At 53.0% G+C, this 17,660-nt stretch overlaps 1 protein-coding gene across 2 annotated transcripts; it reads right to left on the reverse strand.

Moving 5' to 3' along the window:
* Positions 1-39: 39 nt before the first annotated feature.
* Positions 40-10,397, reverse strand: Polrmt (RNA polymerase mitochondrial). 2 transcript variants are annotated; one of them, XM_021173926.2, is made up of 21 exons: positions 10,288-10,397; positions 9,506-9,604; positions 7,038-7,588; positions 6,044-6,174; positions 5,764-5,950; positions 5,019-5,168; positions 4,725-4,889; positions 4,471-4,641; positions 4,037-4,258; positions 3,036-3,824; positions 2,575-2,697; positions 2,221-2,343; positions 1,920-2,099; positions 1,689-1,775; positions 1,488-1,601; positions 1,345-1,397; positions 1,152-1,250; positions 592-664; positions 392-483; positions 237-313; positions 40-152 (listed from the first exon to the last, which is right to left on the reverse strand). In XM_021173926.2, exons 1-21 carry the CDS (start codon positions 10,373-10,375, stop codon positions 103-105), a joined length of 3,624 nt encoding a protein of 1,207 aa, XP_021029585.1. In that variant the 5' UTR covers positions 10,376-10,397; the 3' UTR covers positions 40-102. The 2 variants fall into 2 exon arrangements, with proteins under 2 accessions (XP_021029585.1, XP_021029584.1); XM_021173925.2 differs by having other exon boundaries at positions 2,221-2,367.
* Between the last annotated feature and the right edge of the window lie 7,263 nt (positions 10,398-17,660).

Here is a 17,660-nt window from a genome sequence, read left to right on the forward strand (position 1 = left end):
TTGGTGGATTTGCGCATCGCCAGTAAGTGGCGGCTGGCATAGGTAGACACAGACTTTCATTTATTTACATTATGCACAGGTTTAGGGACAGCATGGTGTGGGTCAGCTGAAAAAGTAGGTGGATCTTATCACCTGTCCCAGATCGAAGGTACCTGTAAAGCCAAGAGTGCAGAACTAGGCTCGGGCCACTGATTCATCCTCAAGGCCAGCGTGCATGCCCCCTTTAAAACCCTTACCTGTCTTTGGCAAGGACTGTAGTGTCTCCTGCAGCTTGGTGACCAGGGCGCGCTCCGAGGGCTTTAGGGACTTGGTGCTGCAAACAGGTTAGGGTAGACATCAGTGGGGCAGCAGGTGGCAGGCAGGGCACTAGGACACAGAGGGGGTATCTCACCTGGAGACGGAGCAGAAACGCTTCTTCAGGAACTTGGCCAGGTCTTCCAGGATGGGCTGGCTGTGCAGGCGCACGAACTGTTCGCGGCATACCTGAGGAGTTGCAGGTTCGGAGTCAGCCATGGTACAAATTCCCAGGATCAAGGCCCCATCTTCTACTTGTGGGGATCATGGGGGGGGGGGGGGGTGGACGGAACACACCTCGTTCATTGTGGGGATGTCAATGGCATGTGTCCAGAAGCAGTCGTGCACGGAGACGAAAGTCAGGCCCTTCCTGAGCAGGGAGATTCCGAGTGAGGTAGCTAGCTGCTTGGCCAGCTACTGTCTGAACCTCGTTCTGACAGATGCCCTGTCGTCTGCCCCAGCACTGGGCACTCTGCCAGGGTTCCCTGGACACCTTTGGTTCCCCAGTGCTCTAGGTAGTAGATGTTCAAGAAGATGGCTTACATTCCCTCAAACAGCTGCGGGGTCTTGGAGTAAAGGGAAGCCCCTGTCTGCACCAAGGACTCCTGCAACCTAACCTCCCAGCAGTGCCTCCATCCTGTCCTGCCCCTCGTCATGGAAGCACCTACCATGTCCATGTCCCCAGAAAGCAGAACAAGGCTGGCATGCCCCAGGCAGCCAAATACCACAGACTGAAGCCTAGACCCTTCATGTATCCCAGCACTCGCCCGAAGCCAGTGCCTGCCTGCCTGCCTGCCTGCCTGCCTGCCCTGCTGGACCCACACTGCGTCCTGCCCACACTGCGTCCTGGGACCCACCTGTAGCAGTGTAGGGCGGTCAGCATCATGTGGGAGGAGTCCAGGGAGTGGATGAAGTTGGGCGGGAAGCCATTTTTCTGCTTCAGAGTGTTGGGCTTCCTGTGGACAGAAGTTGTAGGCTGGTTCCCTCTTAGCCCAGAGCCTTTCCTGCCCATCCCTCCATCCTCTCCCCTCCCTGCAGTACAGGACTCACTGGTTCTCATCTACCGAGCTGGTGAGGGTGATGCTCTGGATGCCACCTTTTACCTGCAGACCGGGATTGGGGGAGGGGTGAGCCCAGCCCTTGGCAGGGAGGAGGGGAGATGGGGGAAGAGGAGAAGGGCATTTCCCAAGTACCTGGACCCTGGACTCGCGGTGATAGGGCTGTATGATGGGGATGCCCAGGGGCGTGACCCACTCCACAGGCCAGCCGGCGTGAGAGATGAGGTTGGCATTCTCAGTCAGCCAGTGCTGTGGGTGTGACAGTACACCAGGTTGGGTGGGCGAACCGCGGGGTGGAGAGGCCCCCCAGATGGGAGAGGGCTGGCAGGGACGCACCTGAATGGCCCGCGTGCTGGTGAACATCTCCTGTAGACTTTTGAAGACCTGGCGCACGAGGTAGTGTGAGGCTTCCCAGACAAACTCCTGTGGGGACATAGCGGTATGAATGGCAGGTGGGTGGGGCCAGAACCGCAGCTTTACAGGACTAGAACTGTTCAGAAGAGCCCGGCTCAGGGTCCCTGTGCTGAAGGGAGTCACACTTGGGTGAGGACCGGGCAGGCTGCACACCTGAGGGAAGTCGCTGAGTTCGCGCAGGCGCTTCTCTATCTGTAGGCGCCCTCCATAGCGTGTGACCCCATACACCACCGTCATCACTGTCTGCTTCACCACCTTGCGGCTGATGAAGCCCTCCAGCACCTGAGCCACCCGTAGACCCTCCTTGGCGTCCTGCTGGCGAAACTCCTCCACCTGGATGGGATTAGGGGGCAGGGAAGCCATTACGTGACCTCCCATCCCACTAGGGACCCCATCTAGGCACTTGTAGAAAGGCAACCCCAAGTGGGGACAGGAGGGGTTTCCTGGCACCCACCTGTGTTGCCACCTCCCTGTACACATCTTGGGGCAGGTCGGACGGCGTTAGGTTGACTGAGGCGGCACCTACACTGTCTCGGCCCAGTGCGGCATAATGCTGTAAGCCATTGCAGGAACCATCCTGACCACAAGGGGTGCCTATGAGCTGAGGCCAAATGACCCAATAGGGACACACAGGTCACCCCAGAAACTTATCCCACCACCTGGTGCAAGGAGACCCGGGAGCAACCTCCCTCATAAATCAAGAGACTAGTCCCACAGGGCAATCCCAGTTTACGATAAGACCCAACTGCAAATGCCAGTTCCTAAGGCACCTCGGGCTTGGCCATGGGCAATCCACTTGCGTGCCCACCTGGTGAACTGGCAGGTGGGAAATGTAGGCAGCGGGGTCTGGGGACCGGACTGCTTGTGCCACCTCCATGCAGCAGGCCAGGGTCTGCCAGGGCTCATCAGCTTCCATCCACCACTTCCGGCCCTTTGGAGAGTAGGATCCATGGGACTCGAGTCAGCACAAGCCAGACTAGGCAGCTCAGTGGAATACAGGGACATAGGGACACTAGGCAAGCATGTGTGATACAGGGGGATGAGGAGGGCCGCTCAGGTGACAGCTGGCAGCTGCTGCTGGGCTAGGGAGCCACTAGTGGCACCGAGAGGGGACATCGTGGGAAGGAAGGAGGCGGATAGCTGTGGTAAAGGGTTGAAAGCATATGAGGGAGGTGACCCAAGCCTGAGTGGACGACAGGCTGGCAGGACCAGAGAAAGACAGGAGGCAGAGATGAGGGCTGCCAGTGAGAGGAGCTCGTGACTCCATACCGTCAAGGGGTTGTCTGCAGAGTCCAAGATCTCCTCCATGACCTCGTCTGCGAAGGCTAGGCGCATGCGCAGTGAGTCTCCCTTCTTGAGGCCAGTCAGGTTGATCAGGTGGATCTTAAGCCAGTCCAGGCCACGTGGCCCCAGTGGCCGGCCCTCAGCAAACTCCAAGAGTGCACGCGCTAGGTCACTGCCCAGGTGGTTGAAGTGTGGCGGGCAGGGGTAAGTGCGGCCACGGAAGTCCATGTTGTGCGGCAACCAGAAGACATGGTGGCGTAGGTGCTGTGCCAGCGACAGGCGATACAGGGCCTCGCTGCGCAGACTATGCATCTCTCGAGCCACCTTGAGGCAACGTGCCAACTCCTTCCGCAGCTCAGACTTGTGCACTGGTGTGGAGCCGGGTGGCAGCTGATACCGGGCCGGCCGCGGTGCTTCAGAGCTCGGGGGAGGCACGCCCAAGGGCATACAGCCCTTGTCTCTAAAGATCTGCAGCACCAAGTCCAGCAGGTGCCCGTTTACACGCCAGGCGCAGTTCCCCAGCTGTGTGAGCGCATCCAGGGCACCGTGCAGCTGGGCAGGAGGGCATTGCTCCAGCAGACGCTGGTGCTGTGTGGTACCCTCCGTGGCACGCATTAGTTTGGTGGAGCTCAGCAAGTAGGCACCAGAATGCAGCGACGTCCAGGGCAGTGGTGGGCACAGCATGGGCACTTCCGTGGTCTCGAAGGTCAGTGTGGGCTCGGCTGCTGTCTCTAGCAGGTGTGTGAAGGCAGGGTGAGGCTTGAGGATGCCCACCTGGGAGAGAAAGCAGACACAAACGGTATGTATCAGAGGCCGAGTGCCAGTGCCTCTGTGCGACGGACCACGCAGGCAGGGAGAACAGAAAACTCCGAGCCCTAGACTGATGTAACCCCTCCTGCTCTGGACACACATCCCACACGGAGGGGATGGCAGACACCTGCTGCCCTGTGTCCCATCCAGGCGCCAGCCAGCCCTGGGAGCCTCACCTGGCGGTAGCTTCGGAAGGAATACACATGGTAAAGCACCGGGATGGAGCGCTGAGTACCCTGCCGGGCTGCTAGGCTGCGCGGCATCTGCACTGCCTGCACCAGTAGCTCCGCCAACTGCTTGCCCAGCTGTAGCAGCACCGGCACAGACCAGGGCTGTTGTACAGGGGCCTCCAGTGGGCCCAGAGATTCCCAGTACTCCCGAGGAAGGCAGGGCGCCACCTGTAAGGACAGCAGGTGAGGTGAGCTGTGGGGCTGCCCACGTTTTCCAGAGGGAACCGAGGCTCAGACGTACTGATGCAGCTGGCGAGGAGCGCCTGAAGAGTGTGGTGGGAGGGACCTGGGTGGAACCTGGAGCAAGTGGGGTGAAGTGAACAGGGAGGGGATGTCTCCAAGGGAGCCACCCGGGTCACCAGAAGTCCACCCCACATTACCTGGGTGTCAGACGCCAGCAGCTGGAGGTACTGCGAGTACCGCTGCCCCAGCTTCTGCACATGGTTAGTGACCTGCTTCTGCTTCACCAAATGCCGGTTTAACACCCGAAGGCCCAGGTTATGGGCCAACTGGATAAGGGGCTCACCCTGCGCAGGCAGGACCTTCAGAACCTGAGGTGCAAGAGGAGCGTGAGGTGTGACTGCCTGAACACAGCCATCTGCCCTGTGCCCAGGAGCCTCCATACCCAGCCCACCTGCATCAGTATGCTCACAAACTCCCCTTCACTCAGCAGGCACAGGAACGGGTAGAGGGTGGGTTGGCCTTCATAGGCCTGGCGGCCCATAGTGGCCTTTGTCTCCCGCAACACGCGCAACAGCTCCACTTCCCATTGCTCCCGCAGGGCCTGCAGGGTCTTCCGCTGTGGGAGAGCAGCTGTCACCATGCTGAGCTTAAAGCCCGCTGCCAAGACCTCCCAGGGCCCCAACTGGGGTCATAGCTCCGACCCCTATTGGCCATGATGGGTACAGCCTCAGGATGAGCCCCTTACCGCCTCAACGACCTCCTTGGACATTACTGGGGCCTTCTCCACCGACTGGACGCAGACACTGGAGCTCAGCTCCACATGCAGCTGCTGGTAGAAGAGGTCCTGCAGGGTGTCCAGGGGCAGGTGCAGCTTTGGGTAGGACACAGGGCCCTCCTGCTGGGCACAGGAGGCAGTGAGGCTGGGCACTACACCCTGTCAAGAAGCCCCCTGCCAAAGGCATGTCCACTCAAAGTAAAAATCCAGAGTACTAAGAGTTCAGACACCAGCCGAGCATGGTGGCGGACGCCTTTAATCCCAGCACTCGGGAGGCAGAGACAGGCGGATTTCTGAGTTCGAGGCCAGCCTGGTCTACAGAGTGAGTTCCAGGACAGCCAGGGCTACACAGAGAAACCCTGTCTCAAAAAAAAAAAAAAAAAAAAAAAAGAGTTCAGACACCTAACTCCCAGTACAAACAGCCCAATTCCCTCGAAAAGATGATGGATACGCAGGAGGCCCCGCCTACACACTGGAATACAACTGAGCCATGAGTAGGAGCGAGCTTCCAACATATACCGCAGCATGAAGGGACCTTGAGGACACTGTAATCGATGAGCCAGATACAAAAGGCCACAGGGATTAGGGCAAACACCCAGAACAGGAGAATCCAGAGGAAGTGGATTTGTGGGTGCTCCTCTATGAGGGGACCAACATGTGCCTGATGCAAGGAGGGAATGAAATAGGCTGTCACGGCTTCCTGCCTGGGACTCACCTTGCTATAGATGTCCTTGAGCAGTGTGGATGTGTTAACTGGGTTTGGGGCCTGTGGCAGTGGACGAAAGGCAGGCTCAGCCTTGACCACTGCTCTCAGGAGCGCGGCCCGGTCCTCCTCTTCCAGGACCAGGTCAGTGAAGAGCAGCTGGGGCTGGAAGCCTTCTTCCTTCATCTGCTTCAGACACCTGAGGCAATACAGGGGTAGGGGTGGGGGTGTGCAAACTCAGCATGGGAGCATGGGGTGGGGGGAGTGAGTCCCCAGCACATTCCTGACCCACCTCTGGATGGTGCGAACATCCTGGTCCCTGCGTCCCATGCACTGGAGTGCAGCTGCATAGGAGCACAGGTCTGGGGAGAGGCCAGCATCCTTCAGCATGAGGAACACATAGACCAGCTCTCTGAAGGAGCCCTGGGGACAAGGTGGGGTCAAGAACAACACCTGGACCCTGACCAATCTGTTCCCTAAAATCCTCAGTGACTTGGGAGGGGGGATCTGGCAGTAGGTGAGACACAGGGCATCTTTCTGAGGGACACTGCGTCATTGGGGACTGAACTCGGGCCTCTTGCAGGCCAGGCATATGCTCTACCACTAAGCTACAGCTTCAGGACTTGTGTTTTATAGCTGGCTTGGTTTTTGTTGTGGTTCTTTGTTTGTTTGTTGAGACTTGTCTCACTGTGTAACCCTGGCTGGCCTGAAACTCACTAAGTAGGTCAGGCTGGCCTTGAACTCACAGACCTGCCTCCTGTCTGCTCTTCTGTCCTTTCCTTGTTTTTATTTTGTTTTTCTGTCTTTGAACTCCTAGACTGACACTCTCTTACACTGCTAAGATGCTAGAGAACAAACTGAGGACACACAGCTCTCATAGCACCAAAGGGACACACAGAAAGAGAAGCAAGCGCCCCATCCTGGAGCATGGAATGTGTCCAACAAGGCTTAGTAGCCACTGGGACAGCAGCGGCAGCCCCTGCACAGGAGACTCTGAAGTCCTGCACAGAACTACACTCAGGCCCTCCCAATCTCCTTCTTCATTTTAGGGGGTAGCAGGGTTTTAATGTGTTGACCAGGCTGTCCTCTAACTCTCAGAGATCCACCTGCCTCTGCCTCCCAAGAGATGGGATTAAAGGCTTGCGCCACCATGCCTGGATCTTCCGATCGGTTTTTGTTTTGTTTTCTGTTTGACTGTTCATTTTTAAGGAAAGAGCGTTTTCTCTCTGAAAAACCTAAAGGAATTTACCCCGTGGGAAGGAAGCAGCCCTTGAGCCAGGTCTCACCTTGCGGGCCCAGCCAAGCATCACGGTGTTATACATGTGCAGTGTGAGCACATGCTGTCTGTCTCCGTTGTTATGGTGAGTGACCAGCACGTGGTGAGCGAGGGGCACTTGGCCGGTGCAGACACAGCACTCAAAGAAAGCCAGGAACTTCTCCTGGAGGACCAGGATCTGCGCCTCCACCGCCTTGGCTTTCTTCCTGGCCAGGGCCTCTGCCTCACGGGAGCTGAGCCTCCCCAGAGCAGCCTGAAGGGCCTGGGCCAGCTGCTTTTCCTCTGAGTTCGTGGGTGTTCCCTTCTTGCTCGGCTGCAGGTACCCAGCCAGCTTCTTGTTCCAGATCTTGGGCTCCTTGTGAAGGGTCCAGTACTCCTGTGAGTGGGCTTGCTTCTGCTGGTCAACTTCCTCTTGGCGCCTCTGCTTCACCCTTTTCTCAGCCTCTAGCTTTTGCGCCCAGCGGCTGCTGCGGCCCTGTGGAGGCCGGTCCACCTGCACCTTCTTCACCCTCATCTCAGGTGTGCCCTCTGCCCGGAGCTGCCGCACCCGAGCCTCCAGCACTGCAGAGAGCAGAGAAGGGTATGAACCACTCCTGCAGCTCAGGATGCTCTGAGCCTACCCCAGGATCATCCCAAACAGTCTCCTGGCTGTCACCATGCCCTTGGCTCTGCCTGCCAACCCTCCTAACACCTCCTGCCGGCTGTCGCCTGCTTCTGCTTCTCCCTCCTTCACTCCGCCAGCCTTAAGGGCTCCGACCTCACTGGCTAATATATAGTAACCTGCAGTTTGATACAGGCACATACTTGATACAGCTCGGTAGAAACTGCAAACATCCGTGACTCAGTGCCCTAAGGACCAAAAGGCAATCACTGGCACCATACAAGGTGGCCCCTGCTATATGGCTTTCAGCAGTAACCAAGTTTGCACATAAAAAGGCCAAAGACTGGCCAGGGTCTTGGCAAGCAGACAGCCATGGTTAGCAGTGAGCGCAGAAACAAGGCAGGCTGAGCCACAAGGCTACAACTCAGGCGCTGGTTGCCAAGACCAACTGCTTGTCTCCCCTCCCGGTACTCCAGTCCCTGGCCCAAGGTCAGTGTGAGGCAGGGGCCTGGCTCACAGGTGTACAAAAGGAAAGTTGGGAGGAGTGCAGTGCATGCGAGAGGACCAGAGTCTGGGGAGATCCTGCCTCAGTGAACATCTCGTGGCACTCAGGGCACATCAGAGGCAGAGGACACATCTGTGTGAGGCCACCTGCAAAGCAAACAGGTGGCAGACAGGGACACCGACTTCTTTCTGAAGGGACCCAAGAGACAAGAGGTGCAAAAAGGCCCTGGGGCAGAACTGGTTGGTCTGTCAGGAGTAGAAGAGTTACATGGCTGCTGTAAGCTCCATGGTCCACAAAGCACGGTCTTCTGTTCCTGATAGAAAGGAGCCTCATAAGAGGGAACAGGCACTATGCACTAAGTCTGCAGATCCCTCTGTCCAAATGACAGATTCCAGCATGAGATACCCTGGAACATGAGTCAGGAAGCAGTTGCTGCTGAGGGTAGACAGGAGCCACAGTTAGACCATTGTCTTCACCTCCTAACCCATCCCTCTAAGCGTCTCCACCTTCTGCAGCTGCCCTGCAGACCTGACATAGGATCAGGAGGGAAACCTGGACATCCCATCTACTAGACTTGGTAGCATAACACTTAAAATTGGGTTCCAAAGTCAGTGGTCGTGCATGCCTTTAATCCCAGCACTACAGGGGCAGAGGCAGGCAGACCTGAGTTCAAGGCCAGCCTGGTCTACAAAGCAGCCAGGACTTCCTACACAGAGAAACCCTGTCTCGAAAAACCAAGAAAGAAAAGAAAGAGAGAGAGAGAAAGAGAAGAGAAGGGAGGAATGAGGAGAGAGAGAAAGAAAGAAAGAAAGAAAGAAAGAGTAAGAAAGAAAGAAAGAAAGAAAGAAAGAGAGAGAGAAAGAAAGAGAGAGAGAGAGAGAGAAAGAAAGAAAGAAAGAAAGAAAGAAAGGAAGGAAGAAAGAAAGAAAGAAAGAAAGAAAGAAAGAAAGAAAGAAAGAAAGGAAGAAAGAAAGAAAGGAAGAAAGAGGGAGGAAGGAAGGAAGACAGACAGACAGGCAGGCAGACAGCCTGGATTCCAGCTGCACCTGGACTCTGCAGGACTAAAACTGGAGACTTCTATGTCAGCATTCCAACAATGCATCTCCGGTATTGTTCAGGTGTATTTGGGGCCTCAACTGTCTTCCTAGACGTGAGAGTCCTAGGTGGGAATCTGGAACTCAGGGAATGGAATTACAGCAGCTCCCAGAACCAGCACAAGAGGACCCACAGGACCACACACAGGACAGCCAGACAACACTGCTCAGTGGACTCTGGACCCCATTTTACATACTCCCTTGGAGTGGTCAGGTACAACGCAGAGCCCACTCCCTCAAGGCTTCACTGTGGAGAAGGGCTTAGGACACCAACTTACCTTCCAGCAGTTCAGCATGGCCCCACTCCCTCAGGACATGTTGCTCACGGGGACTGGCAGCGGAGCTCTTTCTTGAGCTGCAGAAGCCACCAAGAGTCCCTGGAAAGAGACATGAAGAATAAGAACACAGAAACCACCATATCAAGTGGACACCGTGGCATGCACACTTATTACCCCAGGACTCTGGAGGCTGAGGTAGGAGGGTCTCCAGTTGGATTCCAGCCTGGGCTACAAAGGAAGTTCTAGGTTAAGCTAGTGTGAGTTCCTGCCTCAAACTTCCCTCATGCCCAGAAAGAAATGGATCAAAAGACAAGGACAGCCAGGCATGGTAGAACAGGCATGGGATCTCAGAACTCAGAAGGTTGAAGCAGTAGGACCTGAGTTCAAATGAAGCATCCAGCATGAGCCACATGGAAATACCATGGCTCAAAAAAATAACACGCCCCGCCCCCAAAGAAATCCAGACCCAGAAAAAGACCAAGTTCAAGGGCAGAACAGGCCAAAGCTATTTAAGGGTCAGAGTGCAGGATCCAGCAAGAAGTACTCCTAACTAAAAGTAGCCAAAGATCAATGTCATTATCCGTAAGTCCCCAACTGTGGACTTGGAAAAGCGAGCAACAATCAAAAGTCAAAGTGCCCTGCGGATCTAGAGAGATGTTGCCAACTAGTGCCCAGCTAAATGGGTCCCCAGAAACTCCTCCATAGGTCAAAGAACAGAGGTTGGAGGTGACCGGGATCCCAAGGAAAGGAAGATTATAGTCCTGGGTCCGACACTCCTTTACCTTCCTCCGAAGCCGGGCGGTGGGGCCCAGGGGAGCGCAGAACCCGGCCAAGCCCGGCTGCGCCTCGGGTCCACCGGAGCGCCGACATGCCGCCTGCTGCCCGCAGTGCGCACGCGCACGCGCCGCCTGCAGGGAGCTGTAGTTCTGCGACTGCCGGAAGCGCTCTTAGGGTCTGCCCCATGAGAGGAGTCGAAGGAGAACTACAACTCCCAAGAGGCAGCGGGCAGCGTGGCGGCAAGAGAGCATGCGCAGAAATACTCTTCTGATTCGTTCTTTTCATATCCAAGTTCCCTCTTTAGTTTTTATATATTTTCTTTTTTTGTTCTTTGACTGGTCTCTGCTTTATTTTATTTGTTCGTATATATGTGCGTAACATTTACATATGTGTATATATTATGTACTATATGCACATTTTTGGCACAAAGTCTCACTATGTAGCCATGAATGTCCTGGAATTTAACAGGATTCCCTAGAACTCAACAGATATCCTCCTTATCCTCCTGCTCTGCCACCCAGTACTGAGACTATAGGCGTGTGCCACCACGCCCAGTCCCTACCCTATTTGTTTCTCCTCCTCTTCCTCCTCCTCCTCCTCCTCCTCCTCCTCTCTGTCTCTGTCTCTGTCTCTGTCTCTCTGTATGTATACGTGTTGTGCAAATGGAATCAGGGCCGTAGAAAGATGGAAAAGAAGTGTAAATAGTACAACATCGCGATTTCATTCATTCATCCATCCATTCATTCACATTCACAGAGTCCATGTAGCTCATGTTGGCTTCCAAATTACATGTATGAGAACTAATCTGGAAAGCCTGACTTTGCTGTCTCCTCCTTCCCAGTGTTGGACTAAGGGACCTACCTACAGGTAACCCAGGTTGGTTTCAAACTTCTTATGTGGCCAAAGATGACAGTGAATTCCTGATCCTCCTGCCTCCTAGCTCAGGAGGTGCCGGATGACAGATGTGCTATCACGCACCAGCATTTTATATTTGAGACAGAATCTCACTAAATTTTCCAGGCTAATTCTGTAGCTCAGACAGTACCCTCCTGAGAAGACAGGACCTGGGCTCATTTTCTCAGTACTAGGGCTTCTACTGTCTGGAGCCCATCAGTGAGAGCTGTGGGTTTATAATCCCAGCCCTCTGGAGGTAAAGGCAGGCAGATTCAAAACTTTGTTTTGTTTTGTTTTGTTTTTTCGAGACAGGGTTTCTCTGTGTAGCCTTGGCTGTCCTGGAACTCACTCTGTAGACCAGGCTGGCCTCGAACTCAGAAATCTGCCTGCCTCTGCCTCCCGAGTGCTGGGATTAAGGCTGTGCGCCACCACGACCGGCTCAGATGCAAATTTAAGCACATAAAATACACATAAAATCTTGTCTCAGGGCTGGTGAGATGGCTCAGTGGGTAAGAGCACCCGACTGCTCTTCCGAAGGTCCACAGTTCAATTCCCAGCAACCACATGGTGGCTCACAACCATCTGTAACGAGATCTGGTGCCCTCTTCTGGAGTGTCTGAAGACAGCTACAGTGTACTTACATATAATAAATAAATCAATCTTAAAAAAAAAAAATCTTGTCTCAATCAGGCACCCAATCACCCACTGAGCCATCTCACCAGCCCTGAGACAAGATTTTATGTGTATTTTATGTGCTTAAATTTGCATCTGAGCCGGTCGTGGTGGCGCACGCCCTTAATCCCAGCACTCGGGAGGCAGAGGCAGGCAGATTTCTGAGTTCGAGGCCAGCCTGGTCTACAGAGTGAGTTCCAGGACAGCCAAGGCTACACAATTAGGCAGTCAAGCAAGCAAACAGACAGATAGACACACACACAAACACAGAGCTGGGTGGCACACACCGTTTTTGCTTTTGTTTTTGTTATTTTTTTTTTGGTTTGGTTTGGTTTGTTTTTTTTTTTTTTTTTTTTTGGTTTTCGAGACAGGGTTTCTCTGTTTAGCCCTGGCTGTCCTGGAACTCACTCTGTAGACCAGGCTGGCCTCGAACTCAGAAATCCGCTTGCCTCTGCCTCCCAAGTGCTGGGATTAAAGGCGTGCGCCACCACGCCCAGCTGTTTTTTTTTTTTTTAAGATTTATTTATTTTATGTATCTGAGTACACTATCTCTGTCTACCAGAAGAGGGTATTGAATTCCATTACAGATGGTTGTGAGCCACCATGTGGTTGCTGGGAATTGAAGTCAGGACCGCTGGAAGGTCAGTCAGTGCTCTTAACCCCAGGTGGCACACACCTTTAACAAACAAACAAACAAACAAATGGAAAAAAAACCAATTAAATAAATAAATATCCTAAAGTCTATTTGGAGCTAGAGATGGCTAATTGGTGTAAAGCACTGGCTGTTCCTCCAGAGGGCCCGTTCAATTCCCAGCATCCACACAGCAGATCAGAATGCAACTCCAGTTCTAGGGGATCCAACAGCCTCATACAGACATATATGCAGACAAACTACCTATGCACATAAGATAAAAATAAATTATTAAGAGAGAGACAGAGAAGGAGAAAGGGAAAAGGGGGAGGGGGAGAGGGAGAGAAGGAGAGCAAGCAATGTGCTTAACTCTGGTTCTCAGTCTTTACACTTCAACTGTGAAGGTTCAGAGAACTCCAGGAAGTGACCCCACTGCACGGGGCATTCAGAAAGATGTGTGAGAAAGCCCATGTTTCCTTAAACTTCAATGGAAAATGCAAGCTGTGGTTCAAGATCATGTTCCCACTCATCCTGGCCTCCACAGGACAGGCAGACAGAACAGAGCAAGAAGAGTGAGCCAGATAGAGACGTGTTGTCAGGTGATCTGCTTAGGTGTAGACAGTCAGATCATACCCATGCGGGGCTCAGGGAGGACAGCCCTGGGGACTCCGGCCAGCTGTTATGTGAAAGACTAGCGTGACGACAGGGACAGAGGTAGGGAGAAATGCCAGCCAGTGCAAAGGCCCTGGGGCATGAGAAGAGCAGCCAAGCCTTTAGAGAAGCCTCCAGGACAGGACTCTTGGCACTTCCTCTGATTAAACTCAGGCTGCTGCCACCTGCACTCAAGTTGAGGACCAGACCTGTGGCCCCTCCATTATACAGTTCAAGCTGCCCAAGCAGGCGGGGCCTTAATGATGTCACTGGCTGGGAATGATTTCAGCATTGGGCACTGCCCTCTGCAACTAGCTCAGATCATTCCCCAGGATACCCGAGGCAGAGTGACCTCAATCCTGACTTCCTCTTGGGGTCACCTTCCTGGTCCCCAGGGATGAAGCAGCAGGACCTATAACTCCAAGACAGCTCACATCTCTGTGGGCCAGAAGAATCAGGGACACCAGTTCTTCCCGTATCCCGTATTATTCAAGTTCCTCTGATTTGCTGGAGCACCAAACTTTCCATATCAAGAGTTTCCATAGCCGGGCGTGGTGGCGCACGCCTTTAATCCCAGCACTCGGGAGGCAGAGGCAGGCGGATTTCTGAGTTCGAGGCCAGCCTGGTCTACAAAGTGAGTTCCAGGACAGCCAGGGCTATACAGAGAAACCCTGTCTCGAAAAACCAAAAAAAAAAAAAAAAAAAAAAAAAGAATTTTGAAGCCTGGCCTGGTCCATGCTTGTGGTCTCAGATATTCAGGAGGATGGAGAGTATGAGGAAAAACCTCTACAGCTTATTGAGACCCATAGGCAGAACCCCTGTCTAGACTCCCCAGTAAGGGGGTGGGTGCTTGGTCAGGGTGGATCCTACATCTAGCATCCCCACCCTGAGAGGAGCTTGGGAGTGGTTAGGAGCTCCACCTAGCATGCCACAGAGAGGCAGCTGGAGACCTGGTTCAGGGGTAGAGCCTAGCATGTGAAAAAGGCCTGGGTTCAATTCTTAGATCCCTCCTAGTTTCTTGCCAAGAGTAGTGTCAGCTCATGCCCGTCATGGCAGACCAGTACTCAGGATGCTGAGTTCAAGGCCAGCCTGAGCTAGTTTATAGAGTGAGAAGTCGCCCTGTCTCAAAAACAAAAACAAACAAAACAAAACAAAAAATGAAAACAAAAAAGTCAGGCCAGCCCGCAAGGTAGCTCGGCAACTGAAGGTGTTTATCACCGAGCCTTCAGACCTGAGTTCCATCCTCAGGCCCCATAGAGTAGCAGACAGTCCAGAGGATGATCTTCTGACGTCTACCTTAGAGCTCAATCCAAAACTAACCAAATAAGAAAGAGCCTGTCTTGGCAACACACAGCACTTTAACCTCAGCACTCTGGAAACAGAGGAAGGCAGATTTCTGAGTTCAAGGCCAGCCTGGTCTACAGAGTGAGCTCCAGGACAGCCAGGGCTACACAGAGAAACCCTCTCAGAAAAGAAAGGAACAGACTGCTGTGGAGTGTTCATCCCACACCTGCCGTGCCAGCATTCAGGAGACTGAAGCAGAAGTGCTGAACATTGTCACCACGTGACCCAGCAATCCCCGCCCTGCCCCTGCCGCCACCCCACATGACCCAGCAATTCCCCACTCCCCCCTGTGTATGCGCCCAGAAGAAGTGAAAACCCACATCCACACCAAAACTTAAAATAGTCATTGCACCCAGAAGGTGGAGACAGTCGTTTCCACACACCTGAATGACAGGCACATAGTGTGGGCTAGCCCTATCTTGGAATATTACTCAGCCCCGAACAGGAGTGAGACTCCCACACATGCCCTCAAGGACGTGCTGCTCAGTGAGAGAACCAGCTCTCAAAAGACACTCAGTGGATGTCTCCACGACAGGAAATGCCTGGAACGGGAGAATCCAGAGAGCACAGACTTGAGAGTACTGGGAGCTGGGAAGAAAATAAGATGACTGCTCAGGGGACAGCTTCCTTTGGGATGAGGGGACATTCTGGAGTTTGACAGACAGGAGTTGCCCAATGCTTATGCACTGCTAACTGAGTTTATACACTAAATGAGTGATTTATGTGGTATGTAAATTGTATTTCAATGAGCTGTTATTAAATTAAACCAAGTCAGACACCTCCCAGGTGTGCGTCCTGGCATCTCATTACAGGGAATCCAAAAATGTCCAGGGGCATGTCCGGGGATGCAGGGGGTTTATCCTAGGAGAGGAACTTTGAGTTCTGGCCATGGAACAAAAGTGGCCTGGTAGCACTGGGTGCTGTATGCCACATTATTTTCCATCAACCTGCCTAGACTTCCTCAGTACCCTTCCAGACAGACACCCCACCCCACCCCACCCCCGGTCAGCCTTTCTTACAGAGGAAGGATGCAGTTACGGATGGCCAGAAAGAGGCTCAGGGCCTTTTGCTATGTGTGTGCTGTGTGAGTTCCAGATGGACCCAGGCATCCTGGGAAAGGCTGCTCCTTCTTATCCTGGGCACCACCCCCTGCTGTGACCTGCCCAGGCACAGGAAGAGACAGAATCTACTGAGCCACCAGGAAGGAATCCTGGCATCCTGAAGGGCTAGTTGTCTTTCCAGAGGGCTCCCCAAAAGGTAAACTTGCCAGCAAACCTCACTCTGGTGCTATTTAAAGGTGTCACCTGGGGCCAAGGGGAGGGGACTGACACTAAGCATCAATGCTCCCCAGCACCAGTGACTCTACACTGCATCTGACGGTTGTTGCATCTAACCTCACAGCCACAGGCTGCCGGGCAGGTGCGGGTGGCCATGGCTGCCCTGGGTGTCTCCTGGGGATGGGTGTGTCTGCAGTGAGGAGCAGGTGTCTGGGTGGACACACTGCCCCAGTTCTGCTGCCCAGATGCTGTCCTCTTGTCCTCAGTGCCCCATAACCTGGTAGTGACATATATGTCTGTCCTTCCTGCCCAAACACAGGTTCTCGCCTCGGTTGCTGTGCCCACTTTTCACCTCACCTTTCCCTGACAGTTCTTCCATGGCAGAGGCCCTCCCCAGGGGAAGCCTCAGAATCTCCAAGATGAAGAAGTCACATTGTTCTGTGTAAGCTCAATCCAGCTGGTCGGGCTGACGGTAACACTGAGTTTCTGGGGCTAGAGTAAGACGTTTACCTGTGGCTAAGTCTAGAGCTGCACTGCCAGCTGCAGCTTGTATTAAATCTCCGATGCCAAGGGAACGTTTCTCAGTCTGCATGTCGTTCCTTGGCTGACTGCTCGTGCTTTTTGCTGCAGGGCCTCAACCTAGGCCCCCAAGGTGTTTCAGATGGTAAGAAATTATCCTGAGTATCTCTCTTAGATCTGCACTCATTGGTCCAGTGGCAACCCTTGCCACATTACCTGCACACCCCTGGAAGCTTGGGCCTTCTTTCTGGTTTATATTTAGAAAAATCATTGTCCTCTGAGATGCCTTGTTCACAATTTTGTTACAAATGACTATATTCCCCACAATTAAAGCACTGGGCATTTTGCAGCTTGGTCACAGTCTCTTTGCAAATGACTGTACTTCCTGCAATTGAAGCACCAAGCATTTTGATATTGGAGACCTGTAGCTATAGCTTGATATATTATATCAGCATGGTACATGTTAGAACCAACACCAGTTGGATCCCTTATCTACTGCCCATTCTCTTTCTCAGTCACCCAGACTGAGCCTTTTCCTTCTCTCTTTCCGGTGCTCCTCACTTCCCAAGCCCTTCCACCTCCACCCTCACCCTCTCCAGTTGCACTCTCCAGCCATTTGTTTTTCCATTTCAGCCTTTCTTTTTTGTTGCTGTTTCTCAGGCCCCTCCATTTCCACCTGCAATTTTCCCAACTGCTCAGCTGTTCTTCCAATTTTTTTTTTTTCAAAACGGAACATACAAAGAATAAAAGGAAAAAAAACAGAAAATCCCCTCTGGGAGCAAAGCATGGGATATTCCAGTAGTAACAGCACCAATAAATTTTTGCTGGTGTCTTGAAAAACACAATCCATTCCTTCACCCCCTGCCATTTCCTCTATGGGCAATTGAAGTCAGATTTCCCATTTTTATCCTTACCTTTCAAGCCCCTTGTTGAAGTACCAGGTGTAGCCCATTTTTGCTACTTTGTGGGTTCTTTTTTCCCACCCTTTATCCTCGCCCCCAAGTCTCACCACCCTGTCACTAGATAAGAGAGAAAGAAGGACAGGGAGGGGGAGGAGAATCTAATTTCTTTCTTCTTGTTTCTTCTTTGACCATAACTACTAACAGACTGTAACCAAGCCCCCTGAACAACCAACAACCAACTATGCAGGCTCTAACATTTATTTATTTATTTATTTATTTATTTATTTATTTATGTATTTATTTATGTATTTATTTATGTATTTGTTTGTTTGTTTGTTTGTTTGTTTAGCTGGGTTTTCAAGATAGGGTTTCTCTGTGTAGCCCTGGCTGTCCTAGTGTTTGCACTGTAGACCAGGCCTTGAACTCACAGAGATCTACCTGCCTCTGCTTCCCCAAGTGCTGGGATTAAAGGCATGCACCACCATTAC

This window comes from Mus caroli, unplaced genomic scaffold (genome assembly GCF_978045245.1).
Source record: "Mus caroli unplaced genomic scaffold, Mus_caroli_1 scaffold_9, whole genome shotgun sequence".
Lineage (NCBI taxonomy): Eukaryota > Metazoa > Chordata > Mammalia > Rodentia > Muridae > Mus > Mus caroli.